This window comes from Centruroides vittatus, unplaced genomic scaffold (assembly GCF_030686945.1).
Source record: "Centruroides vittatus isolate TY-2023 unplaced genomic scaffold, ASM3068694v2 contig_2273, whole genome shotgun sequence".
In the NCBI taxonomy this organism is placed as follows: Eukaryota; Metazoa; Arthropoda; class Arachnida; order Scorpiones; family Buthidae; genus Centruroides; species Centruroides vittatus.
The window spans coordinates 165,126-190,658 of record NW_027121419.1 but is presented as its reverse complement, the minus strand read 5'-3'; the positions used below and the strand labels follow the sequence as shown (position 1 = coordinate 190,658).

General features: G+C 33.7%; 3 protein-coding genes across 5 annotated transcripts in view; 1 reads left to right on the top strand and 2 right to left on the bottom strand.

Annotated features, from left to right (window-relative positions):
- mRpS34 (mitochondrial ribosomal protein S34) overlaps window positions 1–25,533 on the bottom strand; it is a 38,561-nt gene continuing 13,028 nt past the window's right edge. The window contains exons 2-4 of the mRNA XM_067265527.1: window positions 5,241–5,545; window positions 2,080–2,122; window positions 1–425 (exon numbers count right to left, since the gene is read on the bottom strand). Of these exons, the coding sequence (XP_067121628.1) occupies window positions 79–425; window positions 2,080–2,122; window positions 5,241–5,414 (564 nt within the window). The 5' untranslated portion in view covers window positions 5,415–5,545 and the 3' untranslated portion in view covers window positions 1–78. The remainder of the gene's footprint in view (window positions 426–2,079; window positions 2,123–5,240; window positions 5,546–25,533) is intronic.
- Window positions 11,285–14,024, top strand: LOC136971025 (carbohydrate sulfotransferase 11-like). Of its 3 annotated transcripts, none has more exons than XM_067265515.1 (4): window positions 11,285–11,584; window positions 12,400–12,624; window positions 12,703–12,975; window positions 13,596–14,024. In XM_067265515.1, exons 1-4 carry the CDS (start codon window positions 11,393–11,395, stop codon window positions 14,013–14,015), a joined length of 1,110 nt encoding a protein of 369 aa, XP_067121616.1. In that variant the 5' UTR covers window positions 11,285–11,392; the 3' UTR covers window positions 14,016–14,024. The 3 variants fall into 3 exon arrangements, with proteins under 3 accessions (XP_067121616.1, XP_067121617.1, XP_067121618.1); XM_067265516.1 differs by having other exon boundaries at window positions 11,286–11,572; XM_067265517.1 differs by having other exon boundaries at window positions 11,288–11,548.
- On the bottom strand, window positions 14,096–19,179 carry LOC136971024 (uncharacterized). The gene is made up of 11 exons (XM_067265514.1): window positions 18,992–19,179; window positions 18,392–18,483; window positions 18,105–18,214; window positions 17,903–18,025; window positions 16,013–16,610; window positions 15,795–15,939; window positions 15,269–15,459; window positions 15,005–15,193; window positions 14,856–14,931; window positions 14,727–14,779; window positions 14,096–14,655 (listed from the first exon to the last, which is right to left on the bottom strand). The coding sequence occupies exons 1-11, from the start codon at window positions 19,131–19,133 to the stop codon at window positions 14,536–14,538; spliced, it is 1,839 nt and encodes a 612-aa protein (XP_067121615.1). The 5' UTR covers window positions 19,134–19,179; the 3' UTR covers window positions 14,096–14,535.

Sequence of the window (25,533 nt, the reverse complement as noted above, 5' to 3'; positions counted from 1 at the left end):
TTTCTAATTCAAAATCTGTGTTTTATTTACAACTTTGTATGATGGCACACATATCTACCATTTATAGTAATGTTTTTCTCACTTCTCTATGTTTTTAATCCCGACTAGAAACTCTGGTTTTAAACTAGAAGTGTAAGAAGACGGCAGGGGCCTCTCTTCCACAGTTTCCACCCTGTAAAACCGGATGTCTTCTTTGTATACCATTTCCATTTTGAGTTCGTCTTCTACATTTTTACCTTTCATCTGCATCTGCTGTCTCAGCGACATCTCCATCACAGGAGGCAACAGTTTATATTTGGGCCTGACTCTTACGGGAACTTCCTCCACTGGAAGCGAGTAATACTTTTCTTCTTCGTCTCTCGGAACCAGTTGCCAGTCGGCTTTGTAACTACAATGCATGCGTTGTAATCCGGGAACTTTTCTTCCTGAGGACAAAGAAATTTTCATAATTCATTCCCTGTCCATCAAAATTTTTGCTAATGTATTAAAATAAACATTATGTTTAACATTTCGTAAAATCTATTAGATTGTAACTATGGGAGATTTCAATGTTTCGGGGAAATTGCGGTCCTCCTCCTCTTCGATAGTTCTTTCAACACATTATTAACTGTCAGAACTGAATGTTGGACGAGGAACTCAGTTTTCAAATCCTTATTGATGGTGCCTGTTGTGGTTTTATAACAACGCTTTTGGGTTTCGAACCTGTCTCCTCTTCTATTGTTGTGGTGATTTCAAAACCCAAGAAATTATGTTTTGGAATTTGAATAAAAAGATTGAAGAATACTATAGCTCAGGGGACCCATATCAAAAGTCCCTGTCCCTCGCCAACCGATTGACACCGTTGCAGGCTCATCCAAACCTGCGACAATTACAGAAAAATGTCCTCCTTAGTATTTGTGGGATGAAAAGAGGAGGGAAAACCCATAAGCAGACAAAGTTTAATTTCTTTTGTGTTAAGCTCAACAGACTAAACTATAAATCAAATTTCCGCAAACATATGTGAGCACAAATTATCTATGGTCAATACGAATGTGAAATTTTCATTAAAAATATGTTTGTCTGTCTTGCAGAGGCTAACAATAAAGAAAATGATACCGAAAGAAACTATTTGATATGTAATAAATGATTCGAAAACTAACGGACTGCACTTTTCTCTTCACTAAAAATTCAAATCTGGCAATCTGATAAGACAAATAAGAATGAATATAATGTAAATATGTACATTTGGAACAGGAAATGTAACACAGATTATTAATAAATTAATATTAATGAACAAAATATTAACGAGGTTTAAACTGATTCATCTGAAATTTTTAAATTCTTGATATTAAATCAACATCCCTTTGATTTACTGTTTAGATGTTTAGTAGTGTTATGTAGATCAGTAGGAGCAAGTGAAATGGGGTGCAATACATTATAAACTGTATTCTCCGTAAATTACAATACTCGGTACATTACAAACAATACCTATAGTCAAAGTTTTAAGCAACAGACACTCTTAAGACACATTAAACTGGTTTTGATTGTATCGAAACTGAAACTTTAGGAAAAGAGAAACACAGCTAGCAGAATTTGAGAATAAAGAAGATAGAATACTGGAAAGAGGGAAAGCAAACAGAATAATTTTTAATAATGCTTTTGTTTTGTAAGACAAAATGCATTGAGTAATAAACAAATATAAAACTGTTTTTAATAGTACAGTAGAGTCCATTAACCGAGATTCTATTATCCGAGACAAACTGTGGAAGAGTATATTTTATCATTGAAGACAAGTAGTTGTAGTACAGTTTATTTCACAAATCTTGCCCAGATGATGCCCAGTATTCAAAAGAGTGTGATGTTTCAGAAAGAGTTTACTCTGATGAGGAATTTTTAAAAAGATAGAATTTTAATTTTATAATAATAAATATTCTTGTATTTTGTCAATCATTTTGTACTAAACAGGCTGTAGTATCTACGTTTTTGACTAGCCAAGAAACCGTCCAGGACTATTCTATATAATTTGGTGCCTGATGCAAGCGTAAGAACAGCACCAATACAATTACATTGCTATAAGCATTACGATGCCTTTCTACTCACCTCGGAAAACTTGTTCTGCCCATACAACTCCAAATAAATTTTTCTGAAATTATAAAAGTTATAATTTGTATAAATGTAGATAAAAGATTTAAATTTATTTAAAATACATTATAATTATAAAATAAACACGTTACAGTATATGTAGCTAGTAATCGAGCAAAGCAGAGTTGGTAGTCAATAAAGGTGGGAAAAATAAAATTTTTATTTTTTAGCAGAAGGATCCTGCCTTAGCTCTATCATATGATTTTGAAATGACCCGCAGGCTTCTGCAAGTGGTGAGACATGATAATGGTGACAGCATGCCCAAGAGTGCTGGGATTTGGTGATGGCATTTGGTGACTACTGCTGTTCTTGTGTGTGATTTGGGCTGAAACCCATAGGCAACTAGAAACAGGAAGATTACATATCCTATGATAATGTGTATACATATGTTACTGTAAGTGAGTATTGCACACACCCATGACTACTCACTTATTAAAAATTTAGTGAAAATTTATTGACTCCTGATGCTGCTGTATATATATAGAGTAGATGTGGCTACATAAAACACAAAGTGGCTATTTGATTTGCGATAAGGATACATGATGTTACAAATTGCCTATAAAAAATTGTGTTTAATTTATATCTAGATTTAAAGATGAGTAAATTCAATTGCCTAGATTCCTTATCTGAATTCAATTATCTTATATACAACTCTCCATATCAGAGCATCTTAAAGAGACTATGATCTACAGAGCCACAAGATATCCTAAGGGAAAACTGGAAACAAAAACAACATTTTCATTAAAATTGTTTGGGTATAATGTGACATTATTATATAATTTTAAAAGGATTAAAAATAAAAAATACTAAAAAGAAAAATTAAACAAATTTATTCAATGGAACAGGTGTCATGGAGTATACTGTATACAGATCTGCAAGTCATAACTATTGTTCTCATTAAAACATGGCTTAAAGGAGTATAAGAACCACTACTCTAGATCATCATCATATGTACAATCTAGCTCCATAATATCATAAATCTCTCATTACCTTTCTACCTAAACTGGAGTTCATAAAAAGTCAAATCGCCAAATGACTTAAGTGCTTTTTATTTTTCTTCAATTTTGATGACGTGGACTGAAGAAAGCATAAAAGCACTTGTCATTTTGGTGATTTGATTTTTATGAACTCCAGTTTAAGTAGAAAGATAATTTAAGATTAATGATTATTATAAAAGTGAAAGCTTTTACTGAAAGAAAGAAAAATAACAGCTTGAGTTTCAATGCCGAAATGTTTAATTTTTCCAATTGCTAATTTTAAACTGAATTTTAATCTTATAATGAACCGTTCAACAATGTACATCAACAGAAAAAATCAATTGAAGGATGCTATTCTTTTATGTGTAATTATGATAAGTATTTTATAAATATAAAATGTTACTAATTTCCATTTTCCTTTCTTTTTGTATTTGAAACTATCTATTCTCATGGTTGTTGCAGGGGTACATGGTCAAACAAATGCAAACATATTTGATCTGTAGCAGCTTCCATTGCAGCATCTACAATAATTTCGAGATAATGCAGATAAAACTTGCATTGCGTGGACATTCCTTCTGGGTCTCCACTAATCAAACTATCCATCATCTCCTGCAGCTGTCTTTTTATATGTACTTTAACAACACTGCAAATACATTCAATTAAATTTAAATGGAATCCTTCTTTTGCTATTATTTCTTCAAAGCAAGAATGGACAGGGGGCATTAGCAAAATGATAAAATCTTGCACATTTTACCCATTTTGTTTTACCAATCTTAAACAATGACACATAAAATAAAGATAAAATCTTCTCTTAAAAGCACCTTGCTTCCTTTCCTAAATTTCAAGCTAGTTGAGTGTATAAGCCTAAAATAGACAGGTTTGTCCTTTACTGTTTGGTATTTTAACAAGTGTGTGTTCCAATAGGAACATGTCCCTTGCTATGTCTGCAATATAAACTGAAAATTGTTTTGTCTACAAATAAAATGTGTTTTGTTGATTGAATATATTTCAAGATGTTTTTAATGTATGTTTTTCTTAGCCATTTATTCTCATTAGAATTCATTCCTTGTGTAAGATTATGCACTTTTTCGCAGGATATTAAATGCCCATCAAAACATTTTAAAATTATCTGACAAGAAACAATGCTTCTTTGTTTATTCACATAAATTCTTCAATAGGATAAAAATTCCTTCTGGTGAATAATAAGTTTTTCTGTAAATGTTAATTACATATTTATCAGCCTAGATAACTTATCAATGATACGCTTTTATACTGTGCCATCATCAGGGGATTTTTAAAATAAGTTTTGTATATTGTGGAGAAGAACCTCAAAATAAAGGTCTACTCTGCCATGTAACTTTGGGTAGATGTTCACCTAGGTAGACCCAATGGTGGTATTGTATTTAATAACTTAGCCCACGCAACTGTGCCAGCTTTGAGTAGCCGACTTGACTGTTCGTGGAGTACTCTATGTTATATAGTTTCAGAGGGGGTGGGGGCAAGCCTCCACCTGGAGGCTATAATGCGAGCGTTAGCAAGCACCGAGTGCATACCTAAATGCAAAGCACGGAGGACGATACATGTTAAAAACCGACCTTTGGAGATGAATATCACGTGAAGGGTCGACAACTGTGGGGTGATTTGATTTATGTAAAAAATACAAAATAAAACATTGATTTTGCTAAAAAAAAGTAGCGAAAACGACCGTCACTCTGCTAATGGAGGTGCCACCATTGGGACTACCTAGGTAAACATTTACCTAACTTCACTGTGTTCACGATGTGTGAAAAGGAGGAATTATGAACACACCCTTTTTATTCTGGAGTGTTTCTATGAATTTAAGTATACTTAATCAATTCTGGATGATAAATATGACATTCAAAAAGTAATCAGGCAGATGATTAGGCATTAAAGTACCTAAACCTACAACAGTAGGATCTATATGCCAGACGAAATCTGGGTTGAAATCAAATCCAGATTCTAGCTCTACAGAGCCGAACATCTTGCAAAGAGCCATGGTTAAGTTGATCTTAACCATGGGTCTTTGCAAGGTCCCTCAAAGGTTCAGAATGTGAACACACCTGGGGGCGCCACTGTCTCATTCAGAAGCTTAAAGTAAAGCACTGTACACAATATACTTACTTCATCCATTATTGGATGTACTCTTCTGATTACATAGTAAGTAGGTTCCGCGTAACGTTTCAAGGATCCTCTAATGAACATTCTTCCAATTCCATAATTCTTAAGATTCAAAAGAATATGAAAAAGAGGTTTTCCTACACAATTTGTGCTTCGACCAACGTAAGTAATAGGCATGTTTCGTTAATTGCAGTTCCTCTTCTTCAATTCAAGATATTCATTCATTCACTTATAAATACACAGAAATAAGAATTTTGTACCAAATAACCGACGTAAACTGTCTTTTGTAGTTACCGTGAATAAAACTTCGAATATTCGAGTTAGGTTCGTTTATGTTGAAATTTTCACCCGTCCCTCTAGCGTGAAATTGTTTAATTACATTAAAATTTTTATTATGTTGCCAACTTACTGATTTACTCGTTAATCTAGAAAAAAATAATTAATGAAATTTATAGAAAACAGAATTAAAATAAATTTTCTAATTTTCTGTTTGTAAGCAGTACAATAATAAAACTTTTCTTTTTAATTTTATCTATTTGCCTTTACCTTTTATGACGTCACAGACAATTACGAATCAAGATCTTTGATGACGTAGCTTTCGCCGAATAGCGATGTCGGCCAAAACAGAAGCCCTCTAGAGGATAAATATGGCATATAATTATTATAAATATAGTTCAAAAAATATCATAATGATGTATGAAAATAATTTATTATTTTTAAATTATACAATTTAATATTATCGCGTTGTAATTAATTTTCCACAGTTCATAAATTATAAATAAGATATTAAATAATTTGAGCTATTTAAAAATAGAGTTGAGATAGCAGCCAATCACATTAATTGTTTTATCACGCAGTTATGAAATCATCAAACGTCTACTTGTTAACTAAAGAGATCAGAAAGCTATTTTTAGTCACGTGTTACCAGAAGAAAGCTGTGTTTACGTTGGCATTTATTATAAACTTACACTTGTAATTTTATAGATACATTGCCAAGTCAGTGTGTTTGCATTTATGGAAATACATAAATCATATTCTTAGATAATGTTGTACTCTTCTAATTTACTAAGAGACATGCAGCTATTTTGGATCCTGCGCCCTTTAGAGCAGTAAGTTGGCATCTTAACCGCCTGTCGGCCGGATGATGTAATAATTGATAATAATTGAGCCGCTGTGATGCTTCTCAAATGCAGTGTGTGATACTTTCTTTCGAGACTGAGACTGCCAAATTTGAAAAAATGTCGTCTCGTCGATAAACCACTTTTTAAAGTGTCTCCACAATAAAAAAAAATACAAGCGTTCATCCTTGTGATTTTTGGTTGTGGAAACACTTAAAAAGTGTGGTTATCCGGAAAAAGAGATGGGCAGGCGGTAGGAAATGCACGAGTAATCACAGAAAATTTGAGGGTTTTTCGTGGCCCAAATACAACAGTTGCGAGTGTTCGTTGTTTCACTAAGGTGCCTCGTCGCTTCACAGGACCTTCCTTGACAGAATGAAGTGGCTGTGTCGTGGCTTTATGAGCGCGATACATATATCCTGTTGTGACAAAGAAGATCAATGGAAAAGTCAGTCGATGGTTCATCTTACATAGATGCAGTGGTGATATTCGGCGGGTTCGCACAGGTTCGGCCGAACCCGTTGTTAAAATTTTCAGTTTCCCGAACTTGTTAAACACACGGAACATTTCTCAGTGGGTTTGTTTTTTTCAAAAAATATATTAAAATATGCGTATTATACTCTGTAATACTACCAAACTAGGGCCTTATACCCCGTTTGCACCGAGCATTTCAATCTAGATTGTGAACAAGGTCAGGGAGTATGTCTTGGTGCGATCTCTCTCGACCGTTTTAATCGAGGTTTAATCGCGATCGATTCAAGAGTGTTCTTGAAAGTAGATCCAGTCATAAGAGAGATCCCAGAATGCCACGCGCGCGAGACAAGATGGCTGTGGAACACGTGTCGGGCTATGGACAGCGAAAGAAAAAGTATAATGTATCTCGAGAGATGATGACATGTGCCTATTTCTAGAAGCGCCATATTGCGGTAAAGAATTTCTCTGTCTTGAAAAAAAAAAAAAAGGTCGACAGCCCTAAAATACTATTGTTACCTGGCCTTCTCCCATGGCTCGTTACGTTCTAAATACGCCACTGATTGTTAGATATATGGTTGCAAGAAAAGGTATTGTATTTATTTCTAGCCAAAACTTCCATTTCGTTTGTCGGTGATTGTCAGGGAAAAATTTTCTGCTAGCGAACCCCTTGTTAAATATTTCGAATATCACCACTGCATAGATGACAGCGTAGGAAGTTTCTCAGTACTTTCAACACAGTGTCAAAGGATAATTTAATTGCAGTGATATTGTTTATGCCCTACTGGAGCCTGCAACATTATTCATTGGCTGTTCAAGAACAGATATGGCAACGTTTTCAATGACTTGTGAAGTGATAGATTAAACCTGGGGTTAATCCGCTTGAGAGTGGGTTGAATCCCTTATTCACTTTCTTCGAATAGAGTGATCATTTTTCTGACTGCGTAGAGAGATCTCAGTTTAAAGGCAAAGTTCCGGAAGTGAGTGCAGCATTGCCGTTGTTTTCATAAAAAGGCTTTACAAAAATTCCAGTAACAAGTTTAAGTAAATTTTCGACCGATCGCCATATATTTCCTCTGTTATAGATAAAAGAACCGGAAAAGTAAAACTGAGAATAAACCCTTTAGTTATAACTTACACCGATGATAAATTATTGGATTCTCTATAGTTTACAGAATAGCAATTATTATGGGACACAGCTATTTATAATTAAATATATACATATTTCTCTAATTTTTTACACAAACCACTGCCCTAAGCAATAGACTCATAACACGAGGCCCTAAGCTGCAACATGTTTAGCTTTGGGCCCTACAAATGTGATATAGACTTCTGTTTATATAAATTATAAAGAATACAATTATAACACAATAAGTATTTGCGTATGTTAACACAGAAGAGGTACAGGTGAGTACGAAGTTTTTCAGCTCCATTATAATCGTATAGGTCCTCTTCGTTAAGCGGCACATAACTGTAACTGTGTTATTGTTAATTATATTATATTATAAAAATAATAATAATGCAATTTTCTTAGTGTACATAGTTGAAAGTAGAAAATTTATTGCTTTAATTTATTACTACTTTCCTAGATTGTTTTTGACACAGCATCTTGTTTTAAATTCATAAAACACGTGTTTTCTTCACAGTCCAATACTATGAAATCGCATATTGTACACTTTTTTCTCTTGTGTTTTTTTCAATTACTCGACAATCTACTTTAAAATAGCACGTACGGAAATAGCATTCTTCAAGTAACTTAACATCTTTTCTAACAAAATTCTACGTGTTTAATATGATGTTAATTGATACTTTCATGTTATTGTATTCGTGACTATCACAGAGTAGTAATGTGTAACTGAAACAATCATAAAACCGTAAATTCGGGGGAGCAGGGTAGATGGAATAAATTGGAATCAATACATGGGATTCATAATCAAAAGGAGAATCAATACATGGAAGTTAATACATGGGAGTACAGTACCTGCTTGGAGGATATTCTAAGGAAAATTGTCGCTATTTAATTGTTTAGATTTATAAAATACGTACGTGTTAGAATACACGTATACCAGTATCCACACTTTATTAAATGATTTAAGATATTTAAATTGAATTTATTTTTTAATTTGTAAATCTATTCTTTAAATGTTTGTTCGTTTCCGTCCAGGATCAATTCATCGATTATTCAAATATAACTAAATTTACCACCGAAATTACATTATTCCTAATGGCAAAAAGAAAAAAAAAAAAAAAAAAAAAAAAACGAATGCTAGTTATTCTGTCAAGGTTAAAGGAAACTGCCAAGTTTGCAACTTGTCTAATTTTTTGTTAGAGAATTAGGAATTTACGACTGCAAATTATTGGGATTTGTGTGATTTTTATCTGTCAGGTATTCGCCTGTCTCATTGTAGTACTGTCTCTTCTTTGTCCTTGGTATCATTCCAGTGTCTTCGTGAATAATCACAGATATTCTATTCATCAACATTGTCATTTGTCTTACACGCTCCTTTTTAAATAGAATATTTCAACTTTTTGGTGACTTTGTACTGTCACTTATTTAGCTGGCAGGCATTTTCTGCTGCGTAGATATTATCGCATCATCAAGGATAAAACTTTTGATGAGTCAAACATTTATCTTCGAAGAATAGACAAAGGACATTTATATTGACGAGTGGCATTTACCACAGACTACGCGACATTTTTTACTAGTAACTACGCTAAAGATAAACCATCCCTATCCATAAATCTATATAGACGAGGTCCATCTTTTATTTTCAAATTCCATTTAACTAATACATTAATTGATCTGTTAATACGCAATATTCAATATTTGTTATTCTATAATATTGCAGAGAAAATACTATTTAATATTTCAGATTTATGGCCTCGTAATTAAGGCGTTTTTTGTGACGAACATTAATTAGGAGACTTTTACTTTCCCGGCTGTTATATATAACAGAAGATCCGTGTACGGAGGGGGTCACCATTTTGTTCACCGTTCTTGAAGCTTAATAACTCCCGTGCTTTTTGTCAAAAGTTTCTGAAATTTTGCAGATAGGTTTGTCTATTAGGGGGATTGATGCTATCAAATTTTGGTTGTTAAAGGTCGAGAGGGTGGAGGGATAAAGGGAGTCGTGTGTATCTCTAATAGGGTCGGACTTAATGACGATTTTACTCGTTATTAGCATTTACAATTTTTATAAAACCCATTCCTATTCCGAAAATTAACCTTTTTGCTATTTTATAATAGTTAAAAATATAAAAAGTGCTTTTTAAAAAAGTATGATAACAGATGGCGCCACCAAATTTTGCCGAGAAAGTTAAGCAACTCGTTGCTGGAATTTTTTTTTTTTTTTTTTTTTTTTAATATGTCTTTGATAAATGTTGATTGTTTATATATAAATAGTGACTATTCACATATTTTTGGATACCGTAAAATACTAGCGATGGATTCATTGGAATACAAAATAACAGATAATTCACAAATTATTTCTAATAATTTAAAGAACATTCTAGTGATTCACGTCTTTCTTCTGGTGTTTTGAACTTAAAGGAAAAATCGCTCAAGCAGTTAACAAAATTGCTTTGGTCTGCAACCAAAATTTAGCACCAGAAATTACTCTTTACTCCTGTCAAAAGTCTATTTTCGTCCACAAAAGAAGGATTTTGTTCCGTTGGGAAACACCGAACTAGACACAGTTGGGCAGTCTCTCATCACGTGATATAAAAACAATTAATTACGCGAGTTATTTAGATGATGTGTCTTGCATTGTTTCTACGGCCTATAATAAAACGTTTCGTTTTAAACGACACTTATTTAAAATAAAATAAAATACTGACGAATTATCCTCCCCTATCTCAATCAATCTTTACTGATGGAGGTAGGAACCATTACGGGCACCTAAATTTTCCCTAGGATTGGAGAAAAATCCCCATCTTTTCCCTTCTCGACGGTCCTGATTTATCACCCAAATCATTAATAATGGTATAGATACAATTCATAACGAATTAAAGATACACTTTGGAAAATAAATAAATTTATTACGTGTATTAATTGTTACAAGCGTTTATTTAATTTGTAAAAGATAAAACGAGTGAAAAATTAAGAATTCCTTTTAAATATTAAATATAATCCTGACACAAAGCCAAAATTCTTTAAGGGGAGGGGAAAAAAAATCGGTTTTTTTAAATTTTCATTCAGTTCTGTAGCCAAAAGCAACAATATTATAATTTCGAAACTATCTACAGATATATTTAACACCATTTTTTCGTGTAAAATTTAATTAGTTGATAAGAAAAAATCAAATTTTTTACACCCTTCACACGTCTCTTCACTCAAACTACAATAGAATTAAGGGATTTTTCACGTTTTAAAATTAGAAAAAATAGGTTCTTAATGCTAGGTGTATATATATATATATATATATATTGTCGTCTTTTCCGTAAACCCACAACAGGTTTTATGATGTACAGGGTACGTATGCATCGACCACGTCATAAGAACTCCACTGACCTTGGATCTTGTATCAGTTATTACTCGAATGTAGGGCTTAATAGGCGCTTTTTGTTATGTTGTCCACTCAACACAAGAGGCACTGGATAAAATGTTTGTGTTCTAGCATATTGCTAATTGCCATAGCTACTTGGATTATCTACCTTTTCCTACCCACACCCACAAAAGGGCCAAAATTTAAGAACATTTCCCACACCTATTCATCTACCAAAGTAAGAATTACTCTTAACACTCAAGTAAGCGGTAAGGTATTCTTATGTTTTAGTGTATTTTATGGTAAAATATAATTTAAGATAGGTGGCAAGCTGTTGTTAGACAATTTGAGGATTGAAAGTTTTTTTTTTTTACTAAATAAATAACTCGGACTAACTCTCTTGACTTGTAAAATACAAACGGATGGAGTCATTCGTGATTCTCGTGTTTCGACTGTTGTCGCGTATAATGTTTCTATTCTATTGTTCGACTATAGTGTGACTATACAATAAGAATCGAATTGATTACGTTTCCTGTCACTGAGAACGTGAGAATTGTTTGTAAGTTATCTACATTAATGTTCTTTCATAAACCATCGTAATTAAGATAGAAGTTTTTTTAATTTTAACGTATAAAATACACTTTTTATACCAGTTTTATAGTTAAAATAACCAATCCTCCTTCCAAATAGGTCGATTAGAGTAGAAAAAACGACATTTAAAGAGTAATTTTTTACCCTTTTCAACCTTTTTTCACTCGCGTACCCTCCCGAGCTTTATGTGTATAGACTTGGAAATCCTTCTTGTGTACCCGTACCACTTGTTGATAATTGCTGTTCTAAGAGGAAATACATTTAAAAAAAGGAAAATAAGGTTCACTCGATTATAAATTCGCTTCCCGTGTGACCTCTTTTGTCTCAACGTGACACGGTGTAAAATATGGCATCTCAATTACGCCCCTTTTGGATTAAATTTATTTAATTTTTAAAAAATAAAATTTGAATATTTAACCGAGACTTCTGTAATTTTTTACATTATATTAATTATTATTATATTTATTTTTTTAAAATACTTTTCTACGTTCTATCAAGGCAATTCCTACAACATTAGATTCATCTCTACCATCCGATATATACGAATCCAGATTGGATCGAGTTAACGAAGTCTGTGATAAATACAGCATACCTTATTATAGAATATTTAAAAAGGCCACATCAAATAGGTTAAAAAACGACAAGAGAACGTCGTGTACGACCAAACAATGTCCCGTTTTAGTCGACGATGATAACCTGTTCTACTTCTGCTTCATTCCAAAGGTACCGTTGTAAACAATTTAAATACTCATCCTAATTTAAAAAAAAAAACAATACATTAACTTAAATTTCTATTTCCAGGTGGCATCTACGTTCATTAAGCAGTTATTTTATAATATTTCGTCTCTTCCTCATAATTTCTCAGTTTCCACGAACAGTTCCGCATTTCATTCGGAAGCTAATGAAGTTTTCAAGAGGATATCGCCATTATTATATCCTAAATATATTTTAAGAAGATATTATAAAGTTATGTTTGTACGTCATCCCTTCGATAGATTGGTTTCTGCTTTTAGAGATAAAGCTGAAAAATCTAGAAAGGAGAAATTGTATTTTTATGAAAAATATTGGGATCCTGTAAGTATTTTTTATTTTTCAAAAAGAATTTTTACATTTTAAGATGAATATTACCTGCATTCTTGACTAATTTTACGTAAAAAACTTCAGAAAAAATTCCTAGTTCTGCATTTCTAAACATTCTTTTCACACATTTTTTCCCCCCTGCAGCTCTACATTTACTTACATTCTTTACTTCTACATTTCTTTTTGTACATTTAACTACCTTCCTCGCATCATTTCTTATCGTAATTCACACAACAATGAGACGAAAAAAAAACCGATAAGAAGTTTATTTTCATATAATAGTCATGTGATCACCCACTGGAGCTCGTGTTAGTAGCATCCCTCTTCTCCAGATAGTTCAGGAAGGATGCGAGTGATCTTCATCCTCCCATCTGACAAATGGCCTTCCCGAAGGTCTTTTACCTCGTTGGTGCCCCTGTAAAGATTTATTTCCAATGATAATGCTGTCGCCGTTACATTGTGGGGTCCTTTACACTCCCCCGTTTTCGGCTTTAGTCTCTTTTCTACTGGTCTAGGGAGGAATTCACGTCTACAATCCTTGCATTTTTTTTTTTTTTTAATTATTATTTTAATTTCTCCTTATTCAATTTACATACGAAAAATCGTTATTGCAGATAATGAAGAAGTATCGTTCGAGTGACAAATTAGACGATAATTCAAAGCCTACGTTCCGAGAATTTACAAGGTATTTATTAGAAACGAATCCTTCTCATTACGATAACCATTGGGCATTTTATTGGAGCAGATGCGAGCCGTGTTTAGTGCAATACGATTTCATAGGCAAACTGGAGAGCGCCCAAGAAGATTTTTGGCAGGTTTCGCGTAAATTAGACATCGACTATTTACCATTTAAGGTAAAAAAGGAAGATCGATTCACCAATCGAAATTATTTTTACAATTTAACCGCCGAAGAACTAAGCAAATTGTATTCATTGTATAAACTGGATTTCGAACTCTTCGATTACACCATCGAAGAATTTTTTGGAACTTCGAATTACAATCAAAGTTTAAGGAAATTAAACTCTACAGCTTGACAAACCAGGGTATTTTTTTTTATTTATATATTATGATTTTTATAAACAATTAAAAGCATTTTTTAAAACAGTAAACAGAACGGATTTGAATTTTTATTTATTGAGAAGCTATGGCTATAAATTATGGATTAGTTGTAAATTTTATTATACAAATTTGAATATATTTAATTAATTAAGGTCTAATTTATGGGTTATATCGAGGACAATATATTTACATAAGCATCAGCGTTGAATTTTGTACACGTTTTAAACAATCCATACTTTTTTATGTATATAAAAAAGGTTTCTTACAAGATAAAAAAAAATGTTGAAAATATGACAATAATAATAATAATAATATCTAAATAAACAGTTACAAAAGAGCAATACTTTACTGATTATTATCCATATTTAACTGGATAAAATTCATCTTATTTTTTTTTTTTTTTTTTACAAAGTGCAGCTCGTATCCATTTTGGAAAAAAAGAAATGATCAAGATGATCATATTTATGTATTTTTATGGCAAAATAATATATATTTTTAAGTGGAAATATTGACGTTCAGTTTGAAAAATATCTGTTCTAAAATTTCGTCAACTCTCGCAGACATTTTGAGAAATTTCTTTAAATCTGGTCCCAACATCTTTACCAGAGCAGGTACCTATAATACCACATTTATCTAAATACACAATGCTTTATTGTTACAAATACATATATAAAAAGATTACTTACGTCATTGTAACTGATGTATATGAATCGTAGCAATGCTGTCAAGCACCAGAAAGCTTTAAAAATATATTAAAAATAGCGATTAATTAGGATGAGATTAGGGACGTTTCGTTTTGTACGTGTTAGAATTACCTGTTTCTTCTTTGATGTCACCGTGAAGATACTGAAGTATCGCTGTTGCTAGTTCTGTTGCAGTATCGTCGAACAGCTGTCGATGAGAGTTTTAAGTTAATTAAAATGAAATTTCACCATAAACGTGTTAAAAACGAGCATTTCGTTACCTCTTTCAGTGCTAAATTATACATAAGAGCTGCTCCTTTGTCTTGCAATGTTGGAGTATCGCTGAGCAATGCGTGAACGGCCACGCGAACTGTAACTTTATTGTTGTTGCAAGGATAACCACCCTCTTGCCATTCAGAAATGTACATCAGCCAATCGAAGGTATTGGGATAGAAGCAAAGATTGCACATCTGCCAGTTATGAAATTTTGTTATAATAATAATAATAATACACAAAATAATAATAATAAGAAAGACACGGCTTACCAATTTAGCAATTTCTTCTTGTTCTTCTGGCGTCAGAGTCTCGATTTTATATAAATAACTCATGATATGATGATCTTTTCGATCTTGGTGTAATAATAGAATAACGTCATCCTTCAATGCAGCTTCTTGCATCATATGCAATGTAATAACAGGAATTTCGGCAGAGAAGTTTTTATCATTCAGCAATCGACCTTAAATATCACAAGAATAATTATATTGGGGGTTAAATAAGGAATTTCGGTAACGTTGGACTTATAAGGTACATTTCAAAAACGAATCGTGCCAATTGGTTATATAAGGGTGATGTCATCGGGTATGGTTTATATAATCGTGTTTTAAACAAGGAATTTCGTTTTGGAAACAGATTTTATTGTCTTTTAAGGTTTTTCTTTTGTATTTACACTAATTGAACAATAATAAAATTGCTTGTTTATCGTAAATTGTCATCATATATTTAAGTTATCGCACTAGAAATTTAATTATAGCAAACAATATTAACGATTCGTATAAAAATTTACACACTTACCCATTAAGTCTAGATGATTGGAACCTAAAGCCCATGCTCCTCCATCAGTTGATAGATATTCCTGAAGATCCTTTAAACATTGTTTTTCTTCTTCTCCTAAATGGCTTCCTATCATTTCACTTAATTTGTTGATTGCTTCCTTCCCCTTAAAGAGAGTAATGTGTTCATTACTAATATCGTATCACGTAAAGAGGTTGTTTTATCGTTTATAAACTTACATTTACATCTTGGAAAACAATAGGAGGATCTTCGTATCTTCTGGATTTTCTCGTAGAAACGTAGGGAGTTGAAGGAACCGATTCATCCTGATTATCCGAAGAAATCGAAGTACACCGTGTTACTTCCGGTGTTTGCTTTGCCTCTTCTGATTGTAAGGGAGCAGCAGCTTCCGGTTGCGAGGGGCAAGCATCTTCGTTATCCTTTATTGATGATGCTGCAGCTTCGTTTTCTTGAGCTGGAGCTGGATTTTCTGTTTGTTGCGCCACGGGAGCAGATGGCGAATCATTTTTTTCCTCCTGTTGTTTTACAGACGGTTCATTCTCACTGTGTCCATTGACTTGTGGTGTTTCGGCAGGTTTTTCAGCTTTTACTTTAGGCGATTCCGTGTTCTGTACTTCTACAACGTTCACTTGTTCCGCCATTTCGTGATTGATGCCGTTCTGGACTGTAGCAGACGAGGATGCCGAATCAGCTCTTTCTTGTTCTCTGTTTATACGCTCCACTTCACGTGCTGTAGCTCCAAAACTCAATCCTTTCGATCCTTCTACGCGAAGATTAAGTTTTTTGAAGTATTCTTTAAGGCTGTCACCTAAAGGACTGAATAATAAACACTACTATAAGGCCAACTGACGTCAGCAAACTGAAAATAATACATTCTGTGATATCACAAGGAGCAGTTTTTTTTTAATGGAGAGCCTGCCCATTAGAGCCAGGTTGATTATATACAGAACTATACGAACGACTATTATTTGATAGAACACTACGAGATATACTTACGGAACAATTCTGTGTATGTAGAAAACTAAGGGAATCCATCTATTGGATACAAAAGCGGCAACTTTGTTTATATAGGAAACTATGAGAACCTTAGCTAACAAATGGTTCACACCATTTATTTCTTTTTCTGTAGTATTACGAAACGAATTATATTAAGAAATGAAGTAACAAGTAAGTAAACTGTAACGAAGTGAAGTTGACAATTGAGTATGACTATGCAAATACAGGCAATAGGCCAAAAAAAATTTGCCGATTCATTCAAAAATGCTTAAGCATTTGGTTCATTTTTCGACATATACAAGCAATTATTTCATATTTTCCGATTGATTAATTAAACCGTGTAACGAAGGGTATTCCCCCACCTCCTTTTTCTTGGGTACCACGTTATTTTTTTGTTTTGTTTTTTTTTATCTTTGTAACAAAACTTACCTTTACACTTTTACGTTCTCAGTGAAGTGGCATCTTTCTATCTTATTAACTCCTGACTCTACTCTCAAAGATATCTTAAAATAAACTGCATGTGACTCAACTTCGAAATTTAAACCAGACATGTCTTACGGTTGGGAGTGACGTCACAGTTTGACAAGACGAGAAAAATTGACGTCATTATTCAACAGATAATTTATTATTATTAATTTTTTTGAAGTTTCCTCAGACGTGTCTACTTTAAAAGTATATTTTAAACAAATACAGGGGGGGGGGAATAATTCATTTTTATATGATTTATTTTATTATTAAAATCTATAATTACACGCTGTATTTTATTTATTTTTTTTTTTTTAAATTACAGAAATTAGCTTCAAATTCCTTTAAAAAAAAATTCACATAATTTACGAGTGATGTAGCAAAAATTATTTATAAAATAATATAGGGTAAAGTATAATTTAAAAAATACACTCCTTCCGTGTATAAAAAAGCAACGTCATATGTTAAATATAGATCACATGAACGGAAAGAGGCCCAGAATAAGAGCCAAAATTCCATCTGTCACGTGGCATTTGGAAAGTTAAAATTCTACACTCGACAATACTGACGGCTGTCGAGGTAAATGCACCGCTTTTAACGCCTATAAATTAAAAAAAAGAAATGAAAAAAAAAATCTCATAACTTACGGATCAAGTATCTCGGAGGGAATCTCTCGAAAATCTTCGGGAATTGGTTTACCCGTCAAGAATATGGCTACTTCTTGAGTGAAATTATTACAGTTGTGAGTTTGAAAATCGTAGCATCCCGGCCTAAATGTTTTTTTTTAGAAATTATTTAAAAATTCGATAGAAATTTCTAAACATACAAACGTATCTATAATGGATTTACCTATAATTCGATTCGCCCAATCCAAAAATATACTCTAAGAAAACACTGTAAGGGAGTTCGGTTTTACCTAATGTCAGGATTTGATCCGGTTCTCCTAAAATAGTCCCTCCCTGTAAAGAACGTATTGAATGAACCGTAAATAAATCATCTTTAACAGTTCGCTGTATAAACAAATCACATTTTAAACGTTTATTTTCCTTAATTAAATCCTTATAAATTTCGAAAATTAAGTAGTGTAACCGATAAATCTTTATGTGAGAAATGAAAAAGAAAAAATGGTCACTTACCGGTCTGCAACTTTCAACTCCAGGCGATAAGAAAAAATATTCTCTTCCATAAGCTACGATGCCCGTGTGCCATATTGTAGGAATTTCTTTACCTGACGGATAAATTATATTTTTAATTAATATGGCCGGCAATATCGTTGGAACAGTGTCAAATTGATTAGGGACGATAAGAGTAATTCATTGAAAGAGTAGAGAGAGGACAATCACCTGACACATCTGGCTGTGCTCGTGCACATTGTTGACAATGCCCTATTACTCTTTTTAGAAAAGAGGGCAAATATTTGGGTTGAAAAACACTTTGCAACTTATTTAAAATAACATATTTGATGCGCACTTACTTACAAAATACATTTTTTAAAATATGCTAATTAGTTACGAGGCGTATAGAACGGCTGAAAAAATAACAATTATAACACTACTACAGATGATAATTCAATTTATTCAACGGTAGACTTAATTAAAGTACGTATTTTCGACACTACAATTCGAAATTCCATCCGACGTCATTAGTTTATTTTTGAATATTATTATTGCGACTGCATAAGTCAAGTTATGTCTAAAAATAGTTTCCACCCTGCAATACATTTATGCACGTCTTACCTGATAGTAGTTCCTTTAAAGATTTTCTCAATCCCCTTGCTAAATCGTAGATATAAAGTTGAACGTCGAAAGATGTTTCTGCTTCGACATCGGCGCAATAGTCTGGTGTTTCCCCATTAGCAGCCATGACTACTCTATACATAAAATGTATAGGCTACTTAACTGATGTTGGCTCAAGTCCCACTGAATCCGAGACTTTAATGCGGAGAAAACCCCTTTAAAGGGTTTAATTATTATAATACGAAACTGTAGAAGTAAATTAAAACGATTTTTTTTATACTCCAAATAGCTCCAAAAATCGTTTATTTATACCGTAAAATAACAGTCGTAAATTAATTTTGTGTGTATAATTTGTTTGTCTCTGTTTATTCTTATATAAATAGCGTTGTTTTACGTTAGCAAATATTTTAAAAAAATGAGTATTTAATTAAACGATTAAGAGGAAAATAGTCCTAAAATCCTTAATTTAGGACTTTATTCTGTCCTAAATCGTGGATTTCGGTACTATTTTCTTCTGTTGTAAATACTGTGAAAACAGTAATTTTTTTGAATTTTTGGGCCAGTTGTTATATTTTTTAAGTAAAAAAAAACTAAAAAATTTTAGAAAATTTTAAATTTAAAAATAATTTATTTAGTGTTTTTTTTTTATTAATTATACTAATCATAATAAATTAAATGGACCCATAATCAGCTCTTGTAGATTATTGTTTATTGATTGTCATAAAGTTTAATTAGACAATTTGATGGTAAATATAGTCTAAAGGACTGCGAGAAATATGATCAGTGAATATGCAATTATTACATTTTGTAGTAGTGATCTTCTGTATTCATATTGTATCAGGAATAAATTACAGGTATATTATCAATAGAACGATAGATAAACACATGAAGGTAGCGACAGCTGATCGATCAACAGACAGATTTTTTCAGATTTTCAGATTTTTTTATTAAATAAAACATACTACAAACAGTATATACTTGGTGCCGCTTTCGCATAACCAAGTGTTGGCACAGAACAGGTGTACAGGATTTGAACAGTTGGTGTACAATGAATAAAAGTTACAATAAAAGAGTTGAAAAAAACAAAGAGAATAAATGCAGAATTAAACTAAGACTAAAATTAATAAGCAGAACATGAAAACAGTACATAAACATAAAAGACATAAAATACAAAAGAACCATGAAAATATACAATATATACATGACTAGCCTGTGGTTACAGGTAGAAGGGACGTGAACAGGACAGACTAAACAAAGTATACATGTAGATTACACTGCAGAACTAGTAGCCACTCACAGTGGTGCGGCAGAAATACATAGAGATGAGGTTAAAGAAGGCTTCATAAAAGTCTTTGTCGCGTAGGCAGGAGTCATGGTTGGTCCAGTTGTGCCCATGGGAGTCGATTGTCGTCCTTAGAAAATGGCGTTCTAGTTCGAGCAAGGGGCAGTCATAGATGTAATGTACACTACTGTCACTGACACCACAAAGAGAGCAGGTAGAGTTGTTCGCACCAGCAAATCTGGAGAGATAAGACTGAAAACGGCCATGGCCGGTGAGAAACTGCGTGATGTAATGACTTGGTTTGTACCAATTGAAGGACATAAAGTTACTGATGCAGGGAATGAATTTGTGGGTGACAGGATGGTTGCGGTTGTCCCAATCATGCTGCCAAGTAAGAAGCAGATCCTGCCAGAGGATGATTTTGAGAGTCTTGATGTTGAATTTGTCGTAGGAGACGGGGAGATTAATGTCAACAGAAGTAACCTTGGCCAGGGCATCGATCAACAGACAGTGCGCGATCAACAGGTAGGAATCAACAACTGCTTAAGCAATAGGGCGACATCAATAGCTGATTGATCAACAGGAAGCTTTAACAGCTGTTTGATCAACAGGGAAGTATGAATAGTTCTTGATCAATAGGGAGGAATCAATGATTGTTTGATTAACATGGAAGAATTAATGATTGTTTGATTAACGGGGAGGAATCAATGATTGTTTGATCAACGGGGAGATCAACAGCTGATTGATCAGCAGAGAAACAGGTACAATGCGCGAACAGTGCGGGGAACGTACAAATGCAGGTACTGTACACGATCAATAACAGTAGCTAGACTAGAGATACCGATAGGAATACTTTTAACGAGCTCAGCTGGTCACTGACACAAACTTACATCTAATTAAAAATTACAATTGGTAGGCCTATAACAAATATTACAGGAATATTCCGAACTGTATTATCAAATTTTGAAAATAAAACGACATATGATATTTTATATCACAGAGATTTCCAATTCAATTTGTTTTCATCGCTAAATTCGTAGCCATTTTCGAGTTACGTACGGTAGGTAGGTAAGCCTTCGATTTAACGGACTAATTGGGAAAAGAAGTGTTCTCTATTGTTAAAAATCCGTTAAATCGAATATATTTCAACGTATTTTGTAATGAATTTACAATGTACGGGATACATTAAAACATTATTATAACGTACAGTACAGTACATCGAGTGTATAACGTGTACTACACAATATCGCGAGTCTTTAATTTGTCGTTTGTAAATTTACGTATTACGAAGTAAATGATTCAATTAATCGCATTCATCTGTTATAAATATAACTGTACTTTAAATTTTAAAAGAAGTATTTATTACATTATTTATTTATGATTATATTTTATGTTTCTCGTAAAAAAAAAAAATATAATAAAGTAAGTTTCGTGTGACGCCATCTCGTAGGATGAACATGGACCTAATTTAAATATTTCAAAAACTGAAGTTAATTATTTGGTTGACTTTACTAAAGTATTTATTTAAAATAACTACACTTAATTACATTTATAAATATTTATTTGCCTATTTTACAGTGGCGTGCCGTCATTGAAAGCGGTGGAAGCGCCGCTTCCACCTTCCAATGACCTTCCCTTGTAGTTTCTAAAATATAAATTTTCATATTTTAACGTACTTTGAATTAATTAAAATTAATATTTTATTACAACTGCATTATGTATCTTATTACAAATTTCTATACTACATGTGAAAAAAACGATAAGATTGCTATTGTATATTCGAACATTAGTGGCGGAATGGAAGCGCTTACGAGACAGCTTCCACGGCGAGAATAACTGAATGGTGTAAAGCAGCCAGAGGGCATTGGCGCATGAGCTTTACAGAGCATCAACCTCACCCGGTTTAGCTGGTGAAAGCTACACACGTGTAAGGGCTGTTTCACACTATGACCGACTCGACCGACCGACTAGTAGTAAAAGCATTCACACTGAGTACGATTATGTCGGTGGCCGACTCGTAAGGACCAATCGGAACGCGTGTTACAGATCAGAACACTAGCCAATCATGGTAAGTGTGACCGGGGGTCGGCACCTCTTTGGTGTCACGTCAGGACTGACACCACCGTGTCTCAGCTGACACGGAAGCTGCGGCGGTTCCACGAACGGACGCGCGAGCGGTCGCGTTTAGGGCGATCGGATTCGGGATGGAGGACGAGACAATGCCCCGGAAATAACAGAGGCCACTTTAACTAAAACATAACGTATATTTATTTTGAGCATGATTTATGTACATCATCAAGGGAAAAGGGAACTAATGACGCGATTACGAGAGAGAGAGCTTACAAGAGAGTTCGCGTGGCGATAAATACCTTGTTGAAAGGATGTTCGGTGAATCCATCGGGCGGAGGGCGACGTTTCTGGACCTAATAACGAGCGTCTTAGTCCTGGCGTTCTGGCACTAACGACGATTTCGGTAACGGCGTTGTTGGCAGGCGTAAGCCGCAGTGTTAATACCGGTGTCGATATCGATACTCTACGGAAACCGGCACAAAAACACAAGGAAAGATAGCGCACCAAGTAAAGTTTGTTACTGGGCGAGAGGCGATCCGAGCGGCCACTGCCCGAACTCTAGTAGTATTGTTTTCCTTTCGATGCACTTTAGGGCGAAGGTGATGAAAACTGCGTCTGAGAACTAAACGGAGGATACATTCTCATATCGAAAGTTGACAGTTAGTCGTTAGGCAGTTGACAAAAAGACGACAACTATGACGTCATGGCAAATATACTGTATATCCATAATTCAGATACTCACATAAGTTTTTCAATTTAAACAGCACACATGGCCGTCATGAAAAGTGATTGTGCATTTCGAATTGTCTTAAAACATATTTCATTCGTATCCAGAAATTGTAATTCTGAATATGTTACAATTTGTCAGGCCATATCTTTGGCATCAATAATATAAATTTTTGATTAAATACACTGCAGTAACACATGTATATGTATCTTTAATATAAACTTAGACAGAATAATTCATAAAATAAGATTATTTGAATTATTCTGTTAAAGTTTATACCGAAGCTGTTAAAGAGTCAACTTACCGTTCTGGAAGAGCTAAGATCGAATTCCGGTTGTCGAACCCAAGAATTATTCAAGAATATGTCCCCATTCAGTCGCAGCGAGAGGCGATAGCGCGTCCCGACTCCCGTCGGAACATCGCCCCGTTCAACGCAGCGAGGGTCGATGTTGAGCCCCGACTCCCGTCGGGAATATGTCCCCATTCAGTCGCAGCGAGAGGCGATAGCGCGTCCCGACTCCCATCGGAACATCGCCCCGTTCAACGCAGCGAGGGTCGATGTTGAGCCCCGACTCCCGTCGGGAATATGTCCCCATTCAGTCGCAGCGAGAGGCGATAGCGCGTCCCGACTCCCGTCCGGATGTCATTCTACTTAAACCGTAAAGTAAAATAAAATGACTCACGTGATTAATTGTATTCTGACCTTTCTCGAATTTGCCAATTTCGTATCCCGTTCGAATTTGTTAATAATTTGTTTCCGTCTTTATTGAAATTCTCTGATTTCTGTTTTCACTGGCATTTTTCGAATTCCTCATTTCTATTGTGGATTTCGTTTTTTTCCTTATTTCTTATTATTTTTTATTTTAATCTTTCCAATAGAATATAGAATTGAATGATTTTAATTGACAGAAATTGTTTAAAAAAGATTCGATGAGGACGAGTTAAACAATTGTTTTATTTCATTGTTAATCTTACAAGAATTGTTTAAATATTGCGTTGTAACAATGACGTCATGAATGACGTCGTCGGCGTTTACTCTTATAATTTGTACAAAATTTAGATTTTTTATAAATAAAATATTACATTTTATTTATATAAGTTTAAATGACACGGATAACTTCAAGAGATCATTATTTATTGTTAATCGCTATTGGATCGTACTGTATAATTTATTGCGGAGGCGAAATGTTGAAATGATAAATTGGTCATTAAAATATTGAAAATACAACAATTTAATCGTTGCTTTAAATGTATAAAAAATCAGACATATTTTTGATCGAACAATAAATTTTCCGTTCTCTTTCTTTGAGTAATCTGAAATTTTTCTGAATTTTCAATTCCTTTAGTCTCAATTTTCTGCCTAAAACATAGAAATCTTGAGCTGTCGGGCCTAATTCAAGACGTATGGCATGAATCTGTTCTCAATTATATGTTTTTAAAGTTTCCGTGTATACCCTTATGTGGACCCGAAAAAGCCGAAACAACGCGTTATAAAGGAATTTTATAAAATGATTACGTGCATTGGTATAAAGACGTGGAAACGTCGCGTCCGTATAAAGAAATGTTTGATCTAACAAGAAAAAAAGAGAGTAATTCTCGTATTTAAATGTTACTGGGAAAGTTGAGCAACTCGTTGCTGATTTATCTAATAAAAAAATGTTACAATTTTCGGGACATGAAGATTATTTAATTCGTTATTAATCAAGACTGAACTGATGGAATAAGGGAATGCGTGCAGTAACGACCTGCCAAGGGAATGCCTTTTGGGTGTTTCGCATGTTTAAGCACACCACAGGTACAGTCAATTTTTGGGATGAAATTCTGGTCCTCAAATTTGACTACGCTAGGAATGAATTTGGTTCCGAATGCAACATACATGTAGAATTTTTTAAATAAGATATAATTAATATATAAGCGGAAGGCATTGCGTTCATTTTTTCCTTATCGCCATATGGGTTTCAGATTACATTACGTTAAAATTGAGTGGAAACAGATTTATATGGTGTCTAGCTACATAGAATTTTCCAAATTTTCATGTCTAGTACCTAAATAAAAGCCAATTTCCTATAAAAAGTCCTCTATGAGAACCTTACCATTGGCAGCTTTCCCACGTGCTAAGCTGTCTTATCTCATCAAAACAAAACAATTTGTGTGAATATATGTGTACTGTCAAACCTCGATATAGTGCTTCTTAAGTATTATTACACTTTAGAGCCAAATCAAACAAACGATGGCGCTAAATCGAAAATTCAGAATGAAAAAATTTCAAAGAAAATGTAGATTCAAGCCAGTAGCGTGGAGTTTTTCCGGGTTTTCTTTACGTGTCTAATACTAATATTAGGGATTTAGGAATTAAAGTGAATTTAAGTTGTCGTGTTAAGACGCCATTTTTTTACACGCTACAGTCTGTGTAAGGAAAGAATGGACTTGGGTATTAACCAATGAGCGTCAGCCATTGATCGC

Coding starts and splice junctions, on each gene's coding strand:
- LOC136971025 (XM_067265515.1), top strand. CDS start 11,393: ATGTTGTCCACTCAACACAAGAGGCACTGGATAAAATGTTTGTGTTCT. Junction 11,585..12,399: donor ACACTCAAGTAAGCGGTAAG/GTATTCTTATGT, acceptor CGTTCTATCAAG/GCAATTCCTACAACATTAGA. Junction 12,625..12,702: donor ACTTCTGCTTCATTCCAAAG/GTACCGTTGTAA, acceptor TTCTATTTCCAG/GTGGCATCTACGTTCATTAA.
- LOC136971024 (XM_067265514.1), bottom strand. CDS start 19,133: ATGTATAGAGTAGTCATGGCTGCTAATGGGGAAACACCAGACTATTGC. Junction 18,026..18,104: donor TTGGGCGAATCGAATTATAG/GTAAATCCATTA, acceptor AAAAACATTTAG/GCCGGGATGCTACGATTTTC. Junction 16,611..17,902: donor CCCTCCGAGATACTTGATCC/GTAAGTTATGAG, acceptor TTTATTATTCAG/TCCTTTAGGTGACAGCCTTA.